General features: G+C 37.7%; 4 protein-coding genes across 12 annotated transcripts; 2 read left to right on the top strand and 2 right to left on the bottom strand.

Annotated features, from left to right (window-relative positions):
• Positions 1-298: 298 nt before the first annotated feature.
• On the top strand, positions 299-4892 carry LOC110760810 (Ubiquitin carboxyl-terminal hydrolase family protein). Of its 7 annotated transcripts, none has more exons than XM_088247894.1 (4): positions 300-2230; positions 3568-3905; positions 4062-4151; positions 4295-4892. In XM_088247894.1, the coding sequence occupies exon 1, from the start codon at positions 808-810 to the stop codon at positions 2068-2070; it is 1263 nt and encodes a 420-aa protein (XP_088104020.1). In that variant the 5' UTR covers positions 300-807; the 3' UTR covers positions 2071-2230; positions 3568-3905; positions 4062-4151; positions 4295-4892. The 7 variants fall into 7 exon arrangements, with proteins under 7 accessions (XP_088104019.1, XP_088104020.1, XP_088104018.1 ...); XM_088247892.1 differs by having other exon boundaries at positions 3568-3919; XM_088247893.1 differs by having other exon boundaries at positions 299-630; positions 775-2230; positions 3568-4892.
• Positions 4174-6438, bottom strand: LOC110760807 (beta-phenylalanine coenzyme A ligase-like). Of its 2 annotated transcripts, XM_021963133.2 has the most exons (4): positions 4935-6438; positions 4574-4641; positions 4384-4489; positions 4174-4302 (listed from the first exon to the last, which is right to left on the bottom strand). In XM_021963133.2, exons 1-4 carry the CDS (start codon positions 6339-6341, stop codon positions 4174-4176), a joined length of 1710 nt encoding a protein of 569 aa, XP_021818825.2. In that variant the 5' UTR covers positions 6342-6438. The 2 variants fall into 2 exon arrangements, with proteins under 2 accessions (XP_021818825.2, XP_021818824.2); XM_021963132.2 differs by having other exon boundaries at positions 4174-4489.
• A 4815-nt stretch (positions 6439-11253) lies between these two features.
• On the top strand, positions 11254-16608 carry LOC110760803 (lactate/malate dehydrogenase family protein). The gene is made up of 14 exons (XM_021963128.2): positions 11254-11600; positions 11673-11769; positions 12594-12680; positions 13458-13542; positions 14156-14337; positions 14440-14510; positions 14622-14712; positions 14815-14889; positions 14971-15072; positions 15173-15295; positions 15640-15708; positions 15792-15860; positions 16215-16268; positions 16355-16608. Exons 1-14 carry the CDS (start codon positions 11437-11439, stop codon positions 16406-16408), a joined length of 1323 nt encoding a protein of 440 aa, XP_021818820.2. The 5' UTR covers positions 11254-11436; the 3' UTR covers positions 16409-16608.
• Positions 16609-16914: 306 nt separating this feature from the next.
• Positions 16915-21179, bottom strand: LOC110760801 (NAC domain containing protein 2). Of its 2 annotated transcripts, XM_021963126.2 has the most exons (7): positions 20810-21179; positions 20417-20694; positions 20090-20317; positions 18462-19043; positions 18269-18386; positions 17632-18080; positions 16915-17251 (listed from the first exon to the last, which is right to left on the bottom strand). In XM_021963126.2, the coding sequence occupies exons 1-6, from the start codon at positions 20964-20966 to the stop codon at positions 17668-17670; spliced, it is 1776 nt and encodes a 591-aa protein (XP_021818818.1). In that variant the 5' UTR covers positions 20967-21179; the 3' UTR covers positions 16915-17251; positions 17632-17667. The 2 variants fall into 2 exon arrangements, with proteins under 2 accessions (XP_021818818.1, XP_021818819.1); XM_021963127.2 differs by lacking the exon at positions 16915-17251 and having other exon boundaries at positions 17333-18080; positions 18269-18383; positions 20810-21178.
• Positions 21180-23987: the final 2808 nt, after the last annotated feature.

The raw sequence follows: 23987 nt of genomic DNA, 5'->3' as shown, positions 1-23987 counted from the left end.
AAACTCAGCTTTGGTGGCTGAAGCTTGCGCAGATCAATTTTGCATTTGTGCAACTCATCTCTCTCTCTGGAATGAATCTGGACTCTAAAGAACTCATTAAGAGTAGGGAGAGGATGCATTTGCGCCAAAATCTACATGTTTGGGCCCGATTTGATGAGGATTTGTAGTAGTATTATAACAGGTAATTAGCCCGAACTGTACTCCAAGCAATCCTAGCCGCTAAGGTTGCTGATATATAAACGACTTTAGAAGAGAGAAATGTCCTCACCACAATTACCTCAGTCAAATTGATTAAACAGATTTCACACAAATTCCTACAAATTTTGGCAATTTTGGCAATTTTGTCGAATTTGAAAGTATTAAAAGGTAAAATTGACAAAATTGAAATTACAATAGTTAAAGTGACAATTACCGTACCATTTGTGACATTTACCATATATCTCTCTCCTGGGGTGGTATTCGAAAGGGCGCTGAAAGGTTTGTTGCTCCTCCTCTGGTTCTCAACTCTTCGTCGTTGCAATTTCAAACATCGATGCATCAGTTTGCAGAGGTTCGCTTCACTTCGTAAATGCATAAGCCTTGGTTTTCCAAGCTCATATTGACGATCACTGATCAGCCCTCCGATAACCGGTCAGCCTTCTCTCTTTGTCTCTTGCTAGCTCACTCTCTATGAAAAAAAAAAGTTGCTTCGTTTTCCTTTTCTCAAATTTTGTTTGATTCAAAGAGTTTGGTTCTTGTGGGCCTTGAGCTGAAGAAAGTTTAAAAATTTTCAAGTTTTGGAGCTCAATCCACCAGAAATCAGACCCCATGAGGCTGTTAGAAAGCTCCAAACTCAGCCTCTTCAAGTTCAAAGCTTGCTCATTAAGCTCACAAGTGACCCCTTTTGGCCCCTTCAATTCATTTGTGCAAAAGAGGTGGAGAAAGCCTATAATTTCCGCCCAAACACGCTTAGAAGATCGAACCAGGGACTCAAACCTAGACAAGCTCACAACCCACCTCAAGAAACTCGATATCACCCTAAAACTCCATGTCCTCATGTCCAGTCGGAAGCGCGGACCCTTTGTGTCCTTACAGCTAATGTCCCGATGGAGGAACCTCGTGGGGCTTAATGTCGGCATTGGCGCCTTTGTTCACAAATACCCACATGTTTTTGAGGTGTTTACACATCCGGTACGGCGCAATTTGTGTTGTCGGATAAGCAAGAAAATGATGGGTTTAATAGAGGAAGAAGCAGATGCTATGAAACAATTGGAGCTGGAAGTTGTCCATCGGGTAAAGAAGTTATTGATGATGTCTGTGAGTGGCACTCTTCATCTCCATGCTTTGAGGTTGGTTAGGAGAGAATTGGGGTTGCCTGTGGATTTCAGGGAATCCATTCTTGGTAAATATTCGAAGGATTTTAAGTTGGTTGATTTAGAGGTTGTAGAATTGATTAGTAGAGATGAAAATTTGGATGTGGCTGAAATTGAGAAATGGAGAAAGAAGGAATTTAGAGAGAAGTGGTTGAGTGAGTTCGAGACAAAGTATGCATTCCCTATCAATTTCCCAACGGGGTGTGAGATCCAGGCTGGGTTTAGAGATAAGTTGAAGAATTGGCAAAGACTTCCTTATGTGAAGCCTTATGACAGGAAAGAGTCTGTCCGCATTCGTACTTGTGGAGGGATTGAGAGGTATGAGAAAAGGGCGGTTGGTATTCTTCATGAGTTCTTGAGTTTGACAGCAGAGAAGATGGTTGAGGTTGAAAGGTTAGCTCATTTTCAGAAGGATTTCGCTATGGAAGTTAATGTGCGTGAGCTTATCTTGAAGCACCCTGGAATTTTTTACATATCAACCAGACGTAATAGTTTAACTGTTTTTCTTAGAGAGGCATATAGTAAAGGGTGCCTCATTCAGTCTAATCTGATATATGATGTTCGGAGGAAAATGTTGGACCTTGTTTTCCTAGGGAGTCGAAATACTAGAGAAATGCCAGCTCAAAAGGAAATCAAGGAGTTCAAAGTAGATGGGGATGGTATAATGGATGGAGAATGGGTTATCCCAATGTTAGAGAACTTGGAGAATGGAAGTTGAAATTGGTAATTCAAGGTTTCAGGAATACAGTCAGATTGGAAGTAGGGATGGAATAATGGATGGAGACTGGGTTATCCTTGTATGAAACATGTTTTATCTCTTAAATAACTTGAGTTGAACCCTTCAGTCAAGAATGTGTGCCCTCACAAACCACAATGCGGTAATTTGTAGTTCCCAATTAAGATATTCCTTTTAATATCGTTAACATGTATGATTTTGTGGTTGGAAAAAGGATCTCTTACTTGATCTGTGAAATTTTACTCTGTAGTTTACGAGGCTGCATCATTGCAGCCTTCTGTTTGTTTTTATACAAAGTCATTTAGTATTTGTTTGAAAATAGATCATGCTTGTCTATGTTTATAACCCGTGATTTTACTCATTAACTATTGACCCAAGCATTCACAGGCTTAATTCTGTTCTAATAAGAGCTAGCTAGTCAAATGATATAACTTTTGTAGGATTATTTATGCCATATTAATTATCCATCTCATAATTCATCTAGTGCTGAAACCAGGATTATGTTAGAACATGAAAATCTCTGAGCTAGTCTGAACTCTAAGAAAGTCTTGAAAACTTGCACATATTACCTTTTATTTGTTTCATGGGGTTTCATATCTCCTAGCTGATTTATGTTGTTGGTCCAGACTAAAGATGGAGAGTGAGAAAAAGAGGCTAGGAGTTCATTTAATGGCGGATTTGAGAGGGGTTATCAATTAATTTAGGAACCTTCTGTGGTGGTGTGCACTATTGCTTCTGCTTAATAGTGTCTTTAGAATACCTGTAGATCAGAACAAGGAAGAAACTTCTTCCATAAGATTTGTAGAAATAATAACATTTCCATGTAGGCACATGCAATCCCATGCTCCAACTATATTTTTTCATAAAGTTGCAGTCACCAATTATGACCTGATTCCTCTTCTGTTCTTTGTTTGTAATTCTAATGGCAGAATTGGGTAGTTTTTAGAAAACTTATTATTCCTGGTTCCGAAAAATAAAATAAGGAAATTCAAGACTTTATGCTGGAGTAATCAACCAGTTCCCTAGTATCTCTCTTATTTGGTGGTTGTCAAAGTAAATTGGAATGTCGTGGCATGACATGGAGGACTCATTCTCCAGATGAGTTTAGTTGTTTTTGTTTCAACATTAAGCAATTAACACTGTCCATCTGGCTAAATTAGTTGGAAAGACAAATTCTCAGATATCATTTTCAAGGGAACTCCTAGGTTGGAAAGAGATAATACAAGAGTTCCAAAATGTTCTGGTTGATGCTTTTTATGTTGTTATTGCAGACTCTCTATGTAATTCATATGTCTTCGTGTATAAATTTTATCATTATTCTAAGGGCCTCATATATGCCAAAAATGATTTATTTCCTTGTTATATCCAAAATGGTATGTAAGGAGTATAGGAGATAACAGCAACTACTTGGTTTTTCCTTCTCTTTGTGACTTTACTTGTCTGAACCGGATACTGACTGATCTGTCATCTGTTGTACAGGCATAACTCTATTTTGCTATGCTCTAAGAACAACATGAGAAGGCTAGTTTCTGGAGGACTAGATCTGAGTTACACAAGAAATCTGCTTGTCTTAAAATATCTGGGTCTATAACATTTTGGAGCTAAGCTCTATAGCTTTTTCCAATTTGATGTTCTTTTACAACTGAAAGCACCACAGATTCAGTGGCTCATTCCGGTCATTAGTCTTCAGGACCTCTCATTGAATTGCTTCAACTCAAACATTTGATTAGTGAGCAATATGGGTTGGCGATATTAATTAAGCAAGAGGAGAATTGGATTGGTTCTTAAAGTGGAGAACATGGATTGGTTCTTCAAATGTAAAAACTCAATTGTATGATTCAAATGACAATCACATGCTTTGCAATCTAACTCTTTCCACCATAATCTGTATTTTTATAACTCCATTATCCTCTCTATATATATATATATATATTTAAACAGGGTACTAATTATGTTCGCTCATGCATTAGCAGGCCATCACACGTTTGACTTTCTAAAGGTCCTCCAGATTTCTAGCTTCTCCTGGAATTTTGTAAAAGGAGTTGGGCCTGCAGATGACCTCGGTATGGCAAAGGAAGAAAACAATCACAATCTGGAGACTATTTGCTGTTTGCTTTGTAAATTAACCAGTTCCTTCCTTAAGATTTTACTTGCAGGTGACCTCGGAATGGCAGAGATAAACCCAACTCTTCTTACTTTTTTGTAGGGGGCCACCTGAAATTTCCGAATAGAAAAGTTAAAACAGTGTTTCTTAGACTGATGGCCACAGAAAAAAGAGACAAAATTACGAGTGACCTGGCCGGCAACAAATTGAATGACTTGGTCTTCAGTGAGTCCATCTGGACTAGCTGCTCTCACCACATATGCCATTGGTATTTGCCCTGCTTCTTCATCTTCAACCCTGCAGTTTGTTTTTTGTATTATAGAAGGAAACAGATATAGATAGAAATAGAGAGTGACAGGGACAGAGAGCTAAGTGGCGCACGGTATAACGGCTGCATCAAGAATTTGAGGATGACTCAAAAGTATTGCCTCCAATTCTGCCGGAGCAACCTGCACAATGATTCGAACAGTTTAATTTGGAGCTTGTGTCTAGTTCTTGACATTTGGAAAACTACGCAATTTGTAGAAAAATGCTAGAGAGATCACATGTTGGCCATACTTGCTGGCCACTTGACGAGGCAGTGAATTAACATCAATTGTCACACATGCGGTAGCAAATCCGGTCTAAAAATGTGATCACTCTAACATTATTGTTCAGTTAATTATACAAACATCAGTGGTAATGTGAAATATTGGTTCAATTATCCATTCAAGTAAAGTATTGGTGATAAGATGAGTTTTACCTGATACCCGTTATGCTTGATGAGCTCCTTGATCCGATCAACAATGTAAAGAAGCCCATCCTCATCAAAATAACAAAGATCCCCAGTTTTCAGCCACCCATCTGAATCAATAGTTGCAGCTGTTGCTTCCACATTCCCCAAATACTCTTTCATAATAGTAGGGCTTTTCAGCCACAGCTCCCCTTGCTTATATGGTGGCAAGGCCTCTCCAGTCTCAACATCAACTATCTTAGCACAAAAGCTTGGCAGCAACAAACCACAAGAGGCAGAGTGACCCCTAGCCTGTTCATCCGAAACGAAAAACGTTGCTGCACCACAGCTTTCAGTTAGGCCATAGCCTGGCCTCATCTGGACCCAAGGGAACCTCTCTCTGAACTCATCAACTACTTCTTTGCTCAGTGGTGCAGCTCCTGAACTTACCCTCCTCAACGATGACAAGTCACAAGCAGCTTTGCTTGCATACTTTACTAGTCCAAGAATCACCGGCGGTACGGCAGGTATGTTACTCACCTTGTGAGTTTTTATAGCATCCAACATGGTGTTCAACTCAAACTTTTGCATCAAAACAGTGGTGGTTCCTGAGCAAAACAATCCAAGACCAAAGAAAGCGAGCCCGTAGATGTGGAACATAGGAATGAAGCACAGAAACACATCATCTTGAGCTGATGTCTCGTCCACAGTCCATCTAAGCATTGTCATAACGGCAATGAAATTTGCATGTGTTAGAACTACACCTTTGCTTGTTCCAGTAGTCCCTGAAGAGTACAAAATAGCGGCAGTGTCCGACTGAGTTGGGCGGGCTTGTATTAACTCGGTTGGAATTGGATCACAGCCTTCAATCAATTCTTCAATGCACAGAGAGTTGTCTCCACTCAACCATGGCCTCGATGTTAAAATTGTAGGCACCCCAGTTGGGGCCAACTTGTGAAGCTCCTCAGGAGTTGAAATAGCAAGCTTGGCACCCGAGTCACGAACTTGCTTACCGATTTCTGACTTGGTGTTGAGTGGATTGGCAGTGGTTAAAACTGCACCAATGGATAGCACTGCCAGGCATATTGTTGGGTACAGAAGTGAGTTTGGGGACAAGAGAAAAACCACATCCCCTTTTCTAACCCCAAGTCCCTGGTACAAGCCTGAGGCAAGACACTGAATTGAGTGATGAAGCTGTGCATAGGTGACACGCTGGTTGGTGGCTGAGTCAATGAGTGCAACTCGTGACTTGGCCTGGTGATGGGGTGGGAACTGTGACAGTACAAATGTGGCAGTGTCAAGGTTAGGGTTGGTGGGGAGTTTCTGATGGCGACCGAGGTTGTGCAGGGTATGATATATTCCGGTTTTGGGATCAAAACCATTCGTACTTCCATCGGTATAGAGCTGAGCATCGCCGGAGAATTCTTCAGTAGACATTGTTGCAAATGTGGTACACTAAAGTTTGGTGTAACATGGAGCAAATAAATAGGACAGTACGTTGGCTTATATTATTGTTGTCTGAGTATGACAAGGTCGAGGTTTAGCTTTGTTAAAAACGTCCATCAAAGTTTATAATTATAGTTAATCGCTTAAAACATATATATGTTGTTAGTAGCCGGCCGGCCAGTTCAACGAATATTCATTTATGTTTTATGATTATGCCTTGAGCGATACGTAATGTGGTTGATAATAACTTAATAAGACATGTACTAATGCCAATTAGCTAGACAGAAATTCCTGTCATATACCAGCCATACAGAAGAAACAAGAAGGAAAATGGTATATCAAAATACTTGTCTCCTTCCTCTCGAAGTAGGAACTCTTTCCTACTAATCATAGCTTTACATGTGTGCATAAATTTTTCCTTTTGTGTTTGGATGAATTGCTTAGGTATCAAACTGTGATTTACAGGAAATATGAATGTCTCTTTCGAGGGTAGGAGGCTAGCAGTGTCCAATAGTATATAGAGTGCATTATCTGATGCATAAACAAGATAAAAAAATCATTTATGGTTGAAATTAGATGGGATTTGATGAGCTCATTTGAGTTTTACATCATGTTTATTTGTTACTATAAATGTTATAGCATTTGCTTAGAGCTTGAATTAGTAAACAACTTCTCAGAAACTCAATGGTCCCCAATTAGGCAGAAACAAACTATATCAATTCATTTTTCAACTGGCATTGTGCACAGAAAGCCTTTTTTAATCCATTGACCTTTGCGGTAGAGAGCTCGATTGGGAATCTGGAAAAGCTGATGTAATTTATTCTCAAGTGCAAGTAGTCTCCAAGGTTGCGTGGTGATTTTCAACTTTCTTACATAATAAAGCCTCCCAGAAAGAGAATTTGAACCGAACCACCCTTTTAAATTGAAAATCTTGAGTAGCAGCATCATTAATGCGAATCATATTACATCTAGTGCTGTTCTTGTTACTCAAGGCCTTAAAACAAGATTAAAAGTTTGGCATACTAGAGAAAATGGAGGCTGAGTTGCAAGGAACTTGTAGCTCAAACGGGCATTTACACATTTACTTGAGATTGTGTGTTTGATTCTCCTCTCAACCAACATTGCTTATATCTACAGAAAAATAAAGGCTGAGTTTTCACAAAGGGACGCATGTATTGCAACTTTTCAAGTACTTTGGTGGTAGATTAAAGGCAAAAAGGTCATTTTTTGTCGATGTAGTTTCCCAAATTTTCCATTTTGGTCTGTGTGGTTTCAATTCTAATTTGACCCATGTAGTTTGATATCCATCGCAATTCAAGGACACGTCCAAATTTCAGTTCAATTTCATGATACCCCTCCACGTGAGGGATATGTTTATTCCGTCACGAAATTAAACGGAAATTTAGACATGTCCGTAAATTACGATGGACATCAAACTACAGGGATCAAGCCAAAATTAAAACTACAAGAACCAAAGGGGAAATCCGGCGAACTAGACGGACCACCATAAGTGAATTTTTCCTTGAGATTAAATAAGTGGTAAAGTGAGGCCTTGGGCCTTTATTTAATCTCCCACAGTACAAAGAAGCTCAGACGAGAACTCCAGCCCAAAGGAGCCCATCAAATTGGATCCCAGAGAATTTTATCACCCAAATTAGAATGTTATTATTCTGGTGGAGCAAATCTGTTTTACATTTTCGCTCCAACAATTCATTATTTTTGTTCTACAAATTCAACACCTCCAATAATTTTTTTGTTGGAACTTGCTTTTTTCAACGTAAACAGACAAACACAGTTGTCCTCTTTTGTTTTGGCTTGTTGATTTGAAACTTTAAACGAATATGCAGTGAAATATAGTCTTGTCTTGGTGTGGGATGTTGGAAACACAAGCACCAGAAAATAGTGGTGGGCACTAAAAGGAGATGGAGACAGAGATATATATGTAGAAAGATAGGCCCCTTCAGGTTGAATCTGTTCACTTGGTTTATTTTCATGAAATTCTGCCCATAGATTCAAGGACTAGCTAGCTGTTTGACATTTTTTGCAACGAAAACAACTTGCAGGAACCACAGAACTAGACGATGTCAAAGTCTTGGACTTTGGCTGTTGGAATGCTACTGCAGAATCTATATATATTTATTATTTATTTATTTTTTCAGAGGAATATATTCATAAAATATTTTGAGTCACTATTATTGAATTCGAATATTGGAACTTTAATATATATGAATCATATCTTTATCTTTATAATCTTCTTATAATAAAATTTTGAACTACAATGAAGACCACCATATATAGTATATGCCCAAATCTAATTGATGAGGCATTTTCTATTCTCAACCAGATGAAGACCCTCCCTCATTGCCAGCCTGACGTTTTTACATATAGTACCTTAATAAAGGTTTGCATTGATGCTTTGATATTCCAATTAGTTGAGTACATGTATGAGGAGATGGTTGAACGGTTAATAACGCCAAAGTTTTAGATTTGTCAACATTGGGTTTAGACGTAAGGACAGATTTGAAGAAGAGATCATGGCATGTTTTGCCTACATGCACAAGCAGGGATGGACCTAGGATTTTAAAATTAGGTGAGCTAAATTTACCTTATGTACGCACTGAAGAGTGGAACATAAAGGTGCAACTACAATGCAGTGTATCAGTTCATTCTTTTAGTTATTTATTTGTTTTCACTTAAAGGGATTATGTGTAAAAAGGGTTATCGGTGAGAGGAAAATTAGCAGTAGCCTGTTCATAAAATAAATATAAATATAAATAAAATAAATTGGCAGTAGACTAAAAAAGTAAGAACAAGACAAATACTTTTCATTTTAGAGAGAACTTACAAGAGATGTCCTACACAAGAATGTCTAGAAATAGTCAAAGAGAATTCATCAATTCATTAGTTTGTCTTATCTTCTTTTTCTGATGCATATTGTTGGATGAGCGATGACATGATTGTCATTAGTAGACATGGGTGGGCTAAATTAAATTTTTGGCTAATAAAATAACAATTCATCTGGGCTATAGCCCAAGTTAGACCCTTCTAGGGACCGTCCCTGTGCACATGATCATGGCAACAACCATTAGTTTACACTAGTCCCACCTTGGAAAATACTGCCTCCAACTTCACGAGCGCACTTAATGGAGGTATGTTTTTCACATTCATCCAAGATCTTCAAATTTGACACCTCTGAGGTTGAAATTCAGAAACTCGCAAAAATCATTCCATATGGACTTGCCAAAAGCAAAATAACCAATAATGGATACATATTTAGTGCAACATAGTGCTTTGTAGTATCAAGTTAGTTTCTATTTTCGCTGGGAAATAGAAATAACTCTTGGATGGAGTCGGGTTTTAAGTGTTCGTTTATTTATAAGGTTTCTTGCAAGGGTATGAATGATCGAATATGACAACGCCCAAGTATCTCATAAATACAGAATCAATTTAATTCCTCTCGATAATAAAGACGAGAGTTTCTTCAACATGGTTAAGTTACAATACATTGTCATCCCATAATAATAGCTTATGATTGAACTTACTAATTTTATGGCATCAATATAGTCCAAATTTATACGCTAGGTAAAAACGTTTGTTATTAATAACGTCTTTGTATAACAACAGGAGAGACACTACTTAATTACTACTAATAAGGTGGGTGTGTGCCTATCTCTAAAGATAATAATATTGGCATAGCTTCTTCTTGGTGTCGTTGGCTCCTTGCTCGCTTCAACCTCTTTTAGGCATCTTGTCAAACATCTTGCCCTCATGAAAACCATACTCAAGTAGATATCAGAAGTTAGACCAATAGTTATAGAAGGTTGTTCAATAGGCAAACAAGTATTTATTATTTTAGAAACCTACAAATGACAAATTTTATCTCTAATCCAAGATAATTGATCAAAGTACTCTAAAACACTTGAAATTTATTTCAAAACATATAGGCTCAATATTAATGTTCCATAGAAAGACTCTCGTGTGAAATCATCCACACCCTTTAAAAAGCATTGTTATTAGAATGAAATTGGTGAGGTGTTATCCGAATTTCTCTAATGCTTAGTCAATAAACAATCCTTTGGATATTCAACTTGTGTTTTTGCTTATAAAAAAAGTATTGTGTATGTTAGAGCTTTTCTTATTGTCTAATTAATAAGTAGCCTAATATTATTTTTGACAGTTCTTTTCAGATTGTAACTATAAGGTTCTAATATGGAAAAAATGTGTTTAATATAATGTATAAATATTCAGCACTGTCGTCAGTATTTGATCGATATTTTGTAAAATATTTCACAATATCGATAGTTTTGTGAGTTTGGTAGATGGGTACTTGATACTAGCTAGTATGAAAATGACCGATTCATCATGAATGCAACGATAAAAGTAGTTGATCACTTTTATTTGACAATTGTAGACTCTCTAAACTTCAAGAATACCTACTCGTTATTATAATTGCCTGGTATGACTAAGTTGGTTGCTCGTGTAGAATTAATTCTATCCGGCCTAACCAACTTAGAACTCATTATAAGATATAGGATAGGCTTACAACCAATTTTTGTTAAATTTTGTAGGAAGACATAACTTTCACTACAAATTCAAACCATCTTGCTGAAGAAGACACCAACCATGGTGCAGCATAATTATTTTGATCACAAATGGAAGTTATTTTCCTTGGTAATCAACCACATGGTAACAAAGCAAGAACTTTTGTTTGAAGAAGCTTACTATTATTATTCACCAAAAAAATACCTAGAAAAAATGAAAAAGAAAACGTTTTCCTTCTCTTCTCACATGGCAATTTTCATATTCCACAGAGCCCAAATCGAAAAGAGAAAAGGAAAAGAGATTTTTATGGATGAGGCAGAGTTGACAAGTGTCATTTGCATGGCCTTAAACGAAAATTTCAAATCATCCTTTTCCAACACACTGCCTCCTCCCTTTCTCATCATCTTCCACTCTCTCCCTATCTCCCTCTCTCCCTCTCCCTCCAAATCAGTCTGTCTCTCAAAACAGACCATCTCTTCACCTATCTTTGTACACTCTCTCTCTCTCTCTCTCTCTCTCTCTGAAGCTCTCTGTCTCTGTTACCATGGCCGTAGCAGAGCTATCAACACCTTCATACACAAAGACCCGCCTTGTTCACTCATCCCAGCTCTCATTCTCCTCGACCCATCTCCGCAGTCACAGGCGTGTCGCTTTTCGACCGCTCCCTCGGACTCAAAATGCCAGAATATCTTGCTCTGTTGCACCCAAGTAAGCTTTTTTACTTTATATATTCCACCGTTCTTTTCTTCTGCTAGTGGTAATTCTCATTCTTGATCTCAGTCAAGTTCAAGCTCCTGCTGCTCCGCCACAAACCGTGGACCCGAAGACCAAGACTGAATGCTTTGGCGTCTTCTGCCTCACCTATGATCTCAAAGCTGTAAGCTTTCTTCCTGTTATTATCTGGGTTTATGCTGATTCAATGGATTTTTTTCTAGATTTGCCTGGAGCTTCAGTTTGTTATATAAGTGCCTGTTTTTCGTCTGTCAATTTGTGTAGTCGAATTGCCATGCATATTCAGACTCTCTTTACCAACTAGTAGAATAAAATTTGCTCTGCTTCCCTTAGTAGTGATTCTATGAGACCTATTTGTTTTATATTTTAATCAATTTTTACTTTTTAATCGTGAATCAGACAAAACAAACTTTTTATCTGCTAATTTTTCTTTCTGCTGAAACAAAAACCATGCAGTTCAAAGATATCTAAATTGGGGTTTTTAATTTAAAATATGCCTTTCTCATGGCTTTGAGGTTGTATTTGAAATTGATACGGTTGTGGATGTCCTCTTGAATCTTGTGGTTCTATTATATCTAACCCTTGAAAGTTTTCCACACATAAGCCTTATAATGTGTCACGTATATGAGCTGTTCTCAGCTTTTGGATACCAATTTTAGCAGAATCATGATGCATGCCATTGCCAATTCTCTTCAGCAATTGATAAGTTTTGCATATGTTTGGATCGGTGCCTCTACTTAAGAACTTGATCTGATTTAGACTAATTGGTGTTTGGATTTTTTTTTCTTAGTTCATTCTGAATACTTTGCATTGTCAGTCATGCTCCGAGTTTTTTGTAGGTGAGAGAGAGAGAGAGGGCATATCTGAATATTAACTTACAGTTTCTTTCCTATGCAAAGATGGGCTCTTGAGATCAATCTTTTATTTATCAATGTTGTCTATCTAATAACTGTGGTCCAATGCTCACAGGAAGAAGAAACAAAATCCTGGAAGAAATTAATTAATATTGCAGTATCAGGTGCAGCTGGGATGATATCTAATCATTTACTCTTTAAAGTAAGTATTTCTTGCATCCAAGCCTCTGACTCTTTTCTTAAATTGTGGAGGTCTTGATGAGTAATTCTTTCTGAAACTTATCAGTTAAGCTTGCAATTTGGCCCTACTAATTTAACACAAACATTATACTACTATTTCTGTCATTATGAGTTTTATTGCCATTGAAGCCTGCAACCATCCCTGCATGTTTATCTTAGTTTTAGACTACAATCTTTTTGATAACCTGTTTAGTCTAAGAAGCAGTCTAAACTATATTAGGGTTAAACTGGAAAATAGGGCATATAGCATGGAGTATCTGAACTGACAAGAAATTGGATTTTACTTTTATTTACTACTGAGCATTCAGATGTATCTCCATTCAGTTCCCAACTAGCATGTGGTAATTCAAACCATTGTAGGATGGAGCCTTGACATATTGTAGAGTGAGCATAAAAACATCATGAAATGATACATTTTATTTGTTCCCATCTGTTATTTTGATGGCCCTTTCTGGCCTTTTCTGCTGTAGGACTCCACACTAGAGATTCAAAGGTGATTTCCAAATGATAGTCTTTAGTTTGTAGGAAATGGTTAAGCTCATCCTTTGAACTCCAAGCTTTTGACTAATCTATTTTAGATTGTAAAATGAAAGTTCTGCCTCTTTTATTAAAGAGAAAAAGAATTTCGTCCATCTATTTTCACAGTAAATTATATTCACTATTGAAATATAACTTCTTCTTTTTATTATTAGAATTTAACAGCGTTTAATATTTGCAACATGATTTTCTTCTTAACCAGCTTGCATCTGGTGAGGTTTTTGGGCCAGACCAACCTATTGCATTGAAGCTATTGGGATCTGAAAGGTCGTTACAAGCTCTTGAAGGTACGGTTCTGAAATAGACATTATTTGATTATAGATTCACATAAATGTGCACTGCAAAGTAGCATTTATTTATTGTCTGCAGTGTGATCTAGAACCCTACCTGAAATTACACACATAATAGAATAAGTAAACATAGATATCTGTGCAACCACTTATGATTGGTTTCCACCCTTATAGTTGTGAGGAAGCAAACACATGCAGACAGGATTGGCTATGAGCTTATGTGTGCATATAATTGTAATCAAGTGATTGATACAATTCAAGTAAGCACAATATTGAATTAAAGTATGTCAATCCGTCCTATCTCTGGAATGAGTTCAAGGTGTTTGACTACTGTGTCAGATACCTGGATACCCCTTACTTGAGGGTGTGCCTGTGTTTCGGCAGTGAGAAAATTAAGTAACATGCATTTAGTGATGTTAGAAAGGCAGTCAGCTATAATTACAGTCAAAAATAAAATGATTGATCTATTGGAATGACTTGCACAAGTTTCGAATTCAGTAAGTTAACATGTTCTGATTAGGTATCTTTCTTCAGCATCACTAAAGTTTAACTCTCCTGAATTATGGCTGGTATGTATATGGCTGATTAAGAGGACAGTTTGTGTGTGCAGGAGTTGCAATGGAATTGGAAGATTCCCTTTTTCCGTTGTTGAGGGAGGTCAGCATAGGCATTGATCCATATGAGGTGTTCCAAGATGCAGGATGGGCGCTTTTAATAGGAGCAAAACCTCGAGGTCCTGGAATGGAAAGAGCTGGCCTGTTGGATCTAAATGGGCAGATTTTCGTCGAGCAGGTTCCATTAGATTTTCATATCTCACATGCACCTCTCTTGCGTAGACAGTAACACAAGTGGTTCTGTAGTTTCTGCTTATGTATTTTTTATTTCTAAAAACAGGGAAAAGCTCTTAATGCGGTAGCATCACGTAATGTCAAAGTGATAGTAGTTGGCAACCCTTGTAACACAAAGTAAGTTATTAGTTTCCTTCTCTTTTTAACTTTTTTGGGGCAGAGGGATGCACAGGTAGTGGAGAAATGTAATATGCTTATCACTGCTAATTATGTTTCTTCCTTATGCAGTGCACTCATTTGTTTAAAAAATGCTCCAAACATACCTGCAAAAAATTTTCATGCTTTGACACGGCTGGATGAAAACAGAGCCAAATGTCAGGTAAAAATATACCTCACTGACATTAAGTAAAATAGGTGATACTCAATTTAGGATATCATGACCAGAAGGAATAATAACATATTTGGCTTATGATTTATTCAGCTAGCCCTCAAAGCAGGTGTCTTCTATGATAAAGTGTCAAACATGACCATCTGGGGAAATCACTCAACCACTCAGGTTATTTAAACACACTGTTATTAAAATGTGGATAATTCTCTACCTTCTCTTTTTGAAGAAGAATTGTGTAATTCTTATCAGGTTCCAGACTTCTTAAATGCTAGAATTGATGGCTTGCCTGTCAAAGAGGTCATCAAGGATAAAAAATGGTTGGAGGAGGAGTTTACTGAAAGCATCCAGAAGGTAAGACTGTGGAACATATATTTCCATGATTCAACATTGTCTGTTATTAGACCGTATCTACCTCTCATCCTCATAACCTGAAGACTTGTTCAATTTGCAGAGAGGAGGTGTGCTCATCAAAAAATGGGGAAGATCTTCAGCCGCATCAACTGCCGTGTCAATTGCAGATGCTATAAAGTCTTTGATTACTCCTACCCCTGAGGGTGATTGGTTCTCATCTGGAGTAAGTTCATGCTTGTTTGATATGAATGCACATCATGTAAGCCTATAGATACTGTCTACCTTCTGTAAGAACCGGACCATTCTTGACCAACCATATGATCAGAACCTACTTCAAAAGTGATGGTGGAGAGACAGACTACTTTGATGCCCCCAACTCTATGAGAAGCAGAAGCAATTAAATTGAAATGTCTTTTCCATTTCCTAACATTTTCGCTCTTTACTTTTTGGTTTCCAAAAAAAGTCTGCTTGTGTATATACTCCAATGAACTTAATTATTTTGGTTTTCTTCAGTGGCACACAAGTTCATGGTTATTTATCTAATTCTTGTCTGCCATTCTCTTGTAGGTTTACACCATCGGAAATCCCTATGGTATAGCAGAGGATATAGTATTCAGTATGCCATGCAGATCTAAAGTAAGTTTATGTAGGAGATTTTCCTTTCCTACTGTTTATGATTATAATGTAGGCACTTCCAATAAGTTATTATAACTCTCCAGGGAGATGGTGATTATGAACTTGTGAAGGACATACAATTTGATGACTATCTTCTCAAGCGAATAAAGAAGGTATGCCCTCTTCTCATCCGTTCAAGGCTTCTATGCACTATTGACTTAATAAAGTACTCTGGAAGCATGGAAATAAGAAATTTATGCTCTATAAATGCAGTTGAGTGAACAAGCAGATATCATAGTAGATTTGATAACAATGACTAGGATAACTGATTTAACTAATTGATTAACATCAATTCTTGGTATCATTAGGGATGCAGTACATCTTAGTATTCAATCTAGACTAGAAATAATGTGCTGCAGAAATGAAAGTTGTTCATATGAGAGAGAGAGAATCTTCTTCAATTCATCCCCAGCTAGTATTTTCAGAGTTTGGACTAATTGTCTCGTTTGACACTATAATTTTTGCAGACTGAAGCTGAGTTACTAGCTGAGAAAAGATGTGTCGGTCACCTTACTGGGCAGGTATGTTCTTAATTGTTACACTTTTGACACCTTCTTTGTTGTTGATACCACCAGTCATCTTAGTTCCCATGTTTGCTGTTTTCCAGGGTATTCCTGTTTGTGATTTACCCGAGGATACGATGCTTCCTGGAGAGATGTAATCCTAAGCAGATACCTCTACGTCTAGAGAACATTTAATTGAGCAGATGAGGCAAATTATACAAAAATTATTTATGTAGTGTAAGCATGAGAATAAATAAGAGGGAATAATGTAACTCATTAAATTTTGTGATTGTAATAAGTTTCTGTTGTGGAGCCTGGATTTTGAACATTGATGCCTACTTCTGCTTGTTGAGTTGTAGCCTAGATGTAAGTAGTTGCAAATAACTGATTACCCCAGCCTAGATGTAAGTAGTTGCAAATAACTGATTTCCCCAAGTGGCTATTAAGTGCCTACTATGGGCTTCTCTTACAGTAACTGAGAATGTGCGCCTCCGATTGTATGTGGGCACCCACAAGCACACATCAATCGGCAAAATTGATTTGGATTTAGAGAAGCAAATGCTTGGCTTCCTCTCAATTGTATGTGGGAACCCACAAGCACCATCAATCGGCAAAATTGATTTGGATTTAGAGGTTTAAGTTCAACTACGGAGGGCTGAAAATATTTACATCAACAAAAGCTCACAAACGTTTTATTCAAAACGATTGACCGAATCTCAGCCTTTGGATGAATTGAATCCAATCGAGACATTTGCCTACGCACTTGGTACATAGGAGGATTGAAGAAACATCGGACATCAACAAACGCTCACGAACGTTCTCTCAAAACCATTGACGGTGGTGCTACTATGTACCAAAAACAAAAAACATGTTCCAATGCTACGGGATCATGTCCAGCATGTCGAAAGCATGACAAATTTTAAGCTCCTGCAGAGTATGGTATCATGCGATGATGTAGGGAACCATTGATGCGGTAACGAGTAATGCATTTGCTCCCTTCTCTGCAAAGGTAAAACTAGCAAGTGTATCGCACTTTCTTAAGAGTTGGTCTACATCATGGTTCACAAAAATAAGCAAAATGGTTGTAAAAACACACCCAACATTATAGTTTTTCTAGGCTTCAATTACAATGAAACAGTATATAAAACAAAAAGTTACAATGAAGTATTACATAAAACTAAGCTTCAGTCTTGCATTCGTTCAGTATATAACTATTCAAAATAGAACACAAAGTCGTGATACCATCTTATGCAAATGGTTTGTATAAATAACTAGGTTCTGCAGTTAGTATACAGTATAAAAATTAAACTAAAATATCGAATCTGCAAGAACATGCTTTCCCCGAGTCAGGCTCGGGAAATTCACTACCAGATAGTCCCACCTGTTCCATCGAAAACTCGCCCTTACTGAAGAAGCATCACCTGGTATAGACATAGCTACCAATTTTGAAACTCATTGAGAGAAATAGGACCCAGAAGAACATAAACAAAAACCAGCCCCGCATCACCACACATCCTGTCTTTCCAGAGAGTGAGCCATCCATTGGCACCAGATTGCCAGAATTGCCGTCATTCTGCGACAGCTGAACCGAAAAGACAAGGTTGACAACCCCGTCCTTGCCAAAAGACCAGTCCATCCTGTTGTCACTTGAAGTTATGTCTCTAATTCTGATCATGCCAGCAGTAACATGAACTGAACTGGAAGATGCTGCACCAGAATTTAGCCGAACAATTGCATCTTTAGCAGGGAACTCTGAAGCAAATGCAGGTGGAGCAGGTATGTTGCCCAACATCATGTGACTGGCCTTTTTGATGAAGGGATAGTTAACATCTGGACCACAATAAAGGCACACAAGAATAAGCCAAGAAAGTGAGGGAAAAAAGACCACTGACAGAATATAGAAAGCTGTTAAAATATCATGTACCAAACATAAGCTTTCAATACTCCTTAATATACATATATAAGTTACTAAATGAGCTAATGATGCTAGCCTGCTAGCACAAATTAAGATGTCATACCTGATTCAAGCTTGAACTCTGGCTTTTGCTTCGATGAAGATGCATCATTGGTATCCTCTGCTTGTGCAAGATGTTCAACTCCCATTGGTAGTTGCTCAGTTTCGCCATTCACAAGCTGCTATAAAACGGTTTGTTAATTGAAAGATGCTACTTGAAATTCAAAATAACAGGAAAAACTCAAGTAAACTTCTACCTTCTGGTCAACTGGAGATTGGTCAGGAACAGAATTTTCAACCCCCATCATTCCACAGGAATCAAAATCAATATACTGAGAAATGTCATCATCGGCATCAAAGTATGTAAGGTACTCATCAAGCATGTCAAAGCCTGCAGTTGACTCAACTGGATTTGAAAGATCATTAGTTTCAAGGAATAGCCCATCACCAACTGGTGGATTTTCAGTAGGGTTAAAATAAGGTTCATTAAGTGGGTAATTGACATCAGCAGGATTCGTATCATTGCTTGGTTCAATGAAACATTCATCTTTGACTAGTTTTGCATCTGTCTCATAGTGCTCTGGTACGTCAAAGTATTTCAAGTCATCACAATTTTCTGAAGTTAAATATTCATCTTTCACTGGCTTTCCACCCATCTCATAATCCACCGGTAAGTCAAAGAACTTCTGGTCTTCACAGTATTCCGAAGTTTCCCCACTGCCTATCACAGCCGTTGTAACATCATCAACAAATTCCACAGAATGCTCAACATAGTTGCTCGTCTCCCCATAATAAAAGTTCAATGGAGGACATTCAGATGGAATGCCTGTGTCAAAATTCTGAAAAAAGAAACCATTTATAAATGTACAGCATCTAAACATAAAAACCTACATAACACAGACAGTACAGAGGTTAATCATGAATACACTAAACAAGAAAACCTGGCAGAAAAGGCAGGCACCTGGAAAATTATATGTATTATGGAACTAATTCATATCTATAGTCATAATTTAAGAGAACCCTCTTCGTCAACAAAAGAGGGTAAAATTTCAATTGTGCCCTTTCCAAATTAAATAAGTTGGATAACACGTGCAAAAATTAAGCTTATTTCGTAATTCAATCACATTCTCACTCCAAACAAATGTAAGAATTCAAATAAGATATAAATTAACAGTGCAAGGCATCCAAAAGTGCTGTATATAGTAAAGTAATGCCCAGTTTCAGAACAACTGGGAGCAATTTTCATAAGTTAAATAAAGGATCACCAATAATCTGATTTTAAAAAATAAATACAAAAACATGATCACCAAAGCTTGAGCATATATAATCACGTGAAAAACACACTACAATGACTAATGAGATAGTTGTTCTGAATAAATTGCTCTCCATAACAAAGGAGGAGGAGCAGCAGCAATACGAAGTTAAAATTCTATTTAAGTAACTTAGTGGGCTGTTTTAGTTATTCCTCTGCACAAGTTCATTTGCCGACATTGGTTAACTCATACATGTATGTGCATACTACACTTCAGGAACTTTACACTCTTTTTAACATATTTGTATTTTCACTACCTTCAAGTTAGAATACAATGGAGACCTTTCTACGTAGTCATGTAAAGCGCAGTCGGATTCAAGTTACAATCATTTGACCGAACAACTAGAGCATAGCCCTCCATGATTATTCATGCAGCGCTCTCTACCATATTTAAACTCCAATAGCTGGACACAATCAAGATATAACCTTTTCACTTACCATAACACATCAAGTGGGTTTCCCACGTGTTCTGTTTATATTTTAGTTCAGTAATTCTAGCAAAATCTATCTGTCCCCATATGACACAATTCACCTACCAAACATGAAATGTAAAAGCTGAAGTGAATTAACAACCTGATCATTGTCAAACGCTTCAACATATGCTCCATTGCTGACATCATTTGTCTCAACATTTGGCCCTCCGCTGACTACCACTACATTATCAGCCGCCAGTTCACCAGGTACACAAGTCACATCATCATCGTCCCATTCCTCCTCAGCAATAGGAGCACCATACTGCTCCCCATTCTTCGGTCCGGTTCCACTCTTCTGGAATATCCTACAAAGCACATACGGATCTTTCTGGATCCAAACACCACCACAGACCCAAAAATCAATCCCAATTCAATAACATCAAAAAATGCAAACAACACATAGACAACAACAACAAAAAATCCAAACCTGTTGAATTCCAGATTTCTCCAGCTCCTCATTTGAAAGGCGATACTCATGCATAACCCAATTGGTTCTGGCACCTTTGGGGGCCCTCCCGCTATGGAAAACAAGGGTTTTCTTCATCCCGACATTCCGGGAATTGTGTAGAACCGGGCGGTCCTTACCAGTAGTCTTCCAGTACCCTTTTTCAGTAGCCCGATTCGTCCTCGACGAATTTCCATACTTCTTATCCAAAAAACTGAAGAAGTACCACTCCAAATCCCCCGTCTTCAGCTTCGACTTGCCTATTAAGACCCAAAAAACAAAAACCCAACAAAAATAAATCAAAAATATAGACGCAGGACACCTATATATACACATATATGGGAAACTTAAAGAAAAAAAAAATCAGATTTTGACCAGGTAGGTCCCAGGGCTCCGTCTTGTAGATATCGATGACGGAGATGGGATCAAATCGGAAGTTTTTCCCAGACACCTTACGCTTCAGATAGTACCAGACCAGTTCTTCATCGGTCGGGTGGAATCGGAACCCGGGAGCGAGGGAGTTACGGCCCATGAATCAATCAAATCCAGTAAAAATGAATAATTGTGTCGAAGAACTCAAGGAAAGTAGGGTTTACGAAAGAGAAAGAAATTGCAATAATTGGAATTAGGGTTAGATTAGGGTTTGGATTGTATCGAAATCAGAGGGTTGAAAGTTGGGGACGACGGAGGAGAGTTGAAGAGTCCATTGGGTAGGTGCGCAAGAGTGCGACCAAACTCGAGCTTTTGGTAAATATATTGACTCTTGCTTAAGAGAGAAGCTGTCCGCGAAGAATTGCCGGTGATTTTGCTTCGTCACAGGCAGTAATTTTATGATTCTCTCACCGACATCAAAATTTGACTGATGTGGTGATGCTGTTTAGGTTCCACGTGGCATGGATGTTTGATTACATTACGGCTGATGTAATTGCATCCGTCAAGTTACCAACAAACAATGACACTAGAAAAATGGATATGTAGGAAATATGAGATAATTATTAGTTTTTAATTACAAGATTACAAAAATATTCTTTTTCAGTAGGAAATAGTCTTTTTTTTTTTTTTTAAGAGAGGGAGTTTTACTCACACACACTAGTGTTTAGGGATTTTGAAACTAAAACCACTTGTCTTGGAGTTTTTGAGTAGATGTAAATCCACAACCATTTTTTCAAAATTGGATGTGTTAAAGAAAAAAAATTTAATTTGCCTGAAAGAAATGGAAATGATAGTTTTACTCAAAACATTTTATGTTCATTTGTTTTTATTTGGTGTTTCTTAGAGCACTTCCAGTGCAGGGCTAGACCAAGCAGAAGGGGGTTCAAGTCCAGTTTTGAGGTTTTAACGAGCTTCATCAGTCCGAGCAACAGGTGGGTCCACCAACCCGTGCAAGCCTAAAGACAAAACGAGCACAAGGGCAGATGACGTCAGGGCTGATGCCAGGCTGGCGTTAAAGCCCGGGTTTGAAATGTTTTTACCGTTGGGCGTGGAGTGCACCCGCCAACCGTAGAAAAATTTGAAACTTCTGTGGCCCTGATTTCCGCCAACAACTAGAAGCCACGTGGCTTGTCCTGGGATGTTCGATCGTAAGTTGTCCTCCAATCCAACAGCTGCCATTTTTTTGTTTAAAAAATTCAAATTTTTTTATAAAAATATACCCTAAAATTCTGAATTTTTTTTCTATAAATATCTACCAATATTCTTCACTTTCCACACCAAATTTTCTTCACTTTCCAAATTTCATTTGTGTAAAAATACAAATGGCATCTTCCCATCGAAGCAGTATGGTCCTGGACAACTATGGAAGATGTTTTGTTGTGTGAATGTTGGGTCCAAGTTGGTCATTGCCCGATCATGGGCAATGAGATGAAGTTTTCTCATATGTAGAGAAAAATTCATTTAGAATTTTGTGAAAGATCGGGTTCGGCTCATACGAAAATGACCTCGGCTAGTAGGTGGAAAATTTTGAATAAAGAGTTGGAGAAATTGAGAGATGTGTTGGCAAAAGCGAGGGACAACATTCAAAACGGAAAAAATCTTGGCAATGAGATAAATTATTTGCAATTTCCATTTTATTAAATTTAATATACTATTTTTTTAAAAAAATTCTTGCATTTCCATTTTTTTATTTATTATAGATTATGCAAGCACAAATGTGGTTTGGTGCCATTGGCCAAGGCAAAAAATCTTTCAACAATCACCAATGTTGGGAGGTGGTGAAAAATTGTTCGAGATTCAAAATTATTCTCATAGGTCCAACCGTTGTGTTGAATGAGACGCCGTTCCACGACTCAACGGCATCGGATTCGCCGTTGTATTCCCTGATGAATTAAGACTCACCAATCCAAAGGGAGCCGAGGCCTATTAAGAGAAAGGCGGTAAAGGCCTAGAGAGAGAGTAATTCCACCAATGATATTGCAAAAAATTTTGAGCAAATTGCTTTGAACGGCACAATAAGAGAGACATGAAAAGAGATGTGGATGAGAAGGCAAGAGATGAAACATTTGCAAGAAAAAAGAAGTATGCATGCAAACAAGACATGGAGAAAAAGATTGGGAAACCATGGCCATGGATACAAGTCATATGTCCCTTAAAACAAAGTCATTTTGGAAGCTAGAACGAAGGGAAGTTATGAGAAAAAGGCTTTTTCGTGACGATGGACCTAGCAACACCGAGTGATTAAGTGATGAAAACCATTCGATTGTATTGCTTGTCTTTTATTTAATTAGTTGTATTGTCCTTTATTGAATAAAGAAAGCATTCAATAATATAGTTATTTATTTAACACATTGCATACATCAAAACAAAGCATAATTCGATTCAAAACACAAAGACGGCATAATTCATTACAAAACACAACCAAAGCATAATTCAAAACAAAACACAAACAAAGCATAATTCAAACAAAGCATACAGCAACACAAAGTATAATTAAAAACTAAGCATTAAACTTGACTTCATTGACCGTCGTTGCCTCTCAGTGCCCATAAGTACTCCATCAAATCAACTTGACGTCGTTCATGAACATAAAAAAATTGCTTTTCCGTATAACAGTCAATCATACAATGTTGTAACAACTGTACCTAATCAATGAATTTGGGATAAAAGATTCTTACCCCAAGAATGCCTACGTTTGTTCATGTTTGGGCCACGGCCGACTTGTGAACCACGGTGACGACCTTGGCTTGATAGATGGAGCATACCACTACCATGGAAACTTGATCATCATCTTCTTCCTCCTCCCTTTCTTCTTTAGCTCGTTTGCGCCTTCTTTCTTCAATTTCCCCCTCTTGCCTCTCCAAGCACCTCCTCGTGCAAGACATTGAGAGTGTAATGTGTTTTCTACAATCTAAGAAATGAAAGGATAGGGAGGATATGTTGTGAGAGGTCTGAGTTGAGCCTATGATTTTATAGATTGATTTAGAAGATAGAGATGACACGTGGCGCAATTTTAGAGAGTGAAAATCTTATCTGAAATCTTATATTTGTATTTTATAATAAATATCGACACGTGGCAATTGAGAATCTTATATGAAATTTGAGATGTGAATTTTATAAC

This window comes from Prunus avium, chromosome 2 (assembly GCF_965620075.1).
Source record: "Prunus avium chromosome 2, drPruAviu1.hap1.1, whole genome shotgun sequence".
Classification (NCBI taxonomy): Eukaryota; Viridiplantae; Streptophyta; class Magnoliopsida; order Rosales; family Rosaceae; genus Prunus; species Prunus avium.
Note: the sequence above shows the minus strand (reverse complement) of the source record. Positions and strands in the feature narration are given on the sequence as shown.

Bases quoted from the DNA above. Each gene is read 5' to 3' on its own strand.
- LOC110760803 (XM_021963128.2), top strand. From the start codon at position 11,437: ATGGCCGTAGCAGAGCTATCAACACCTTCATACACAAAGACCCGCCTT. The intron at 14,338-14,439 runs GTTCCATTAGAT...TTCTAAAAACAG, and splicing joins GGCAGATTTTCGTCGAGCAG to GGAAAAGCTCTTAATGCGGT. The intron at 14,511-14,621 runs GTAAGTTATTAG...TTCCTTATGCAG, and splicing joins GGCAACCCTTGTAACACAAA to TGCACTCATTTGTTTAAAAA.
- LOC110760807 (XM_021963132.2), bottom strand. From the start codon at position 6,341: ATGTCTACTGAAGAATTCTCCGGCGATGCTCAGCTCTATACCGATGGA. The intron at 4,642-4,934 runs GTAAAACTCATC...ATCATTGTGCAG, and splicing joins TCAAGCATAACGGGTATCAG to GTTGCTCCGGCAGAATTGGA. The intron at 4,490-4,573 runs GTGCGCCACTTA...AACAAACTGCAG, and splicing joins CTTGATGCAGCCGTTATACC to GGTTGAAGATGAAGAAGCAG.
- LOC110760810 (XM_088247893.1), top strand. From the start codon at position 808: ATGAGGCTGTTAGAAAGCTCCAAACTCAGCCTCTTCAAGTTCAAAGCT.
- LOC110760801 (XM_021963126.2), bottom strand. From the start codon at position 20,966: ATGGGCCGTAACTCCCTCGCTCCCGGGTTCCGATTCCACCCGACCGAT. The intron at 20,318-20,416 runs GTTTGGATTTTT...GTTTGGATCCAG, and splicing joins AGAAATCTGGAATTCAACAG to AAAGATCCGTATGTGCTTTG. The intron at 18,081-18,268 runs GTATGACATCTT...ATTGTGGTCCAG, and splicing joins AGAGTTCAAGCTTGAATCAG to ATGTTAACTATCCCTTCATC.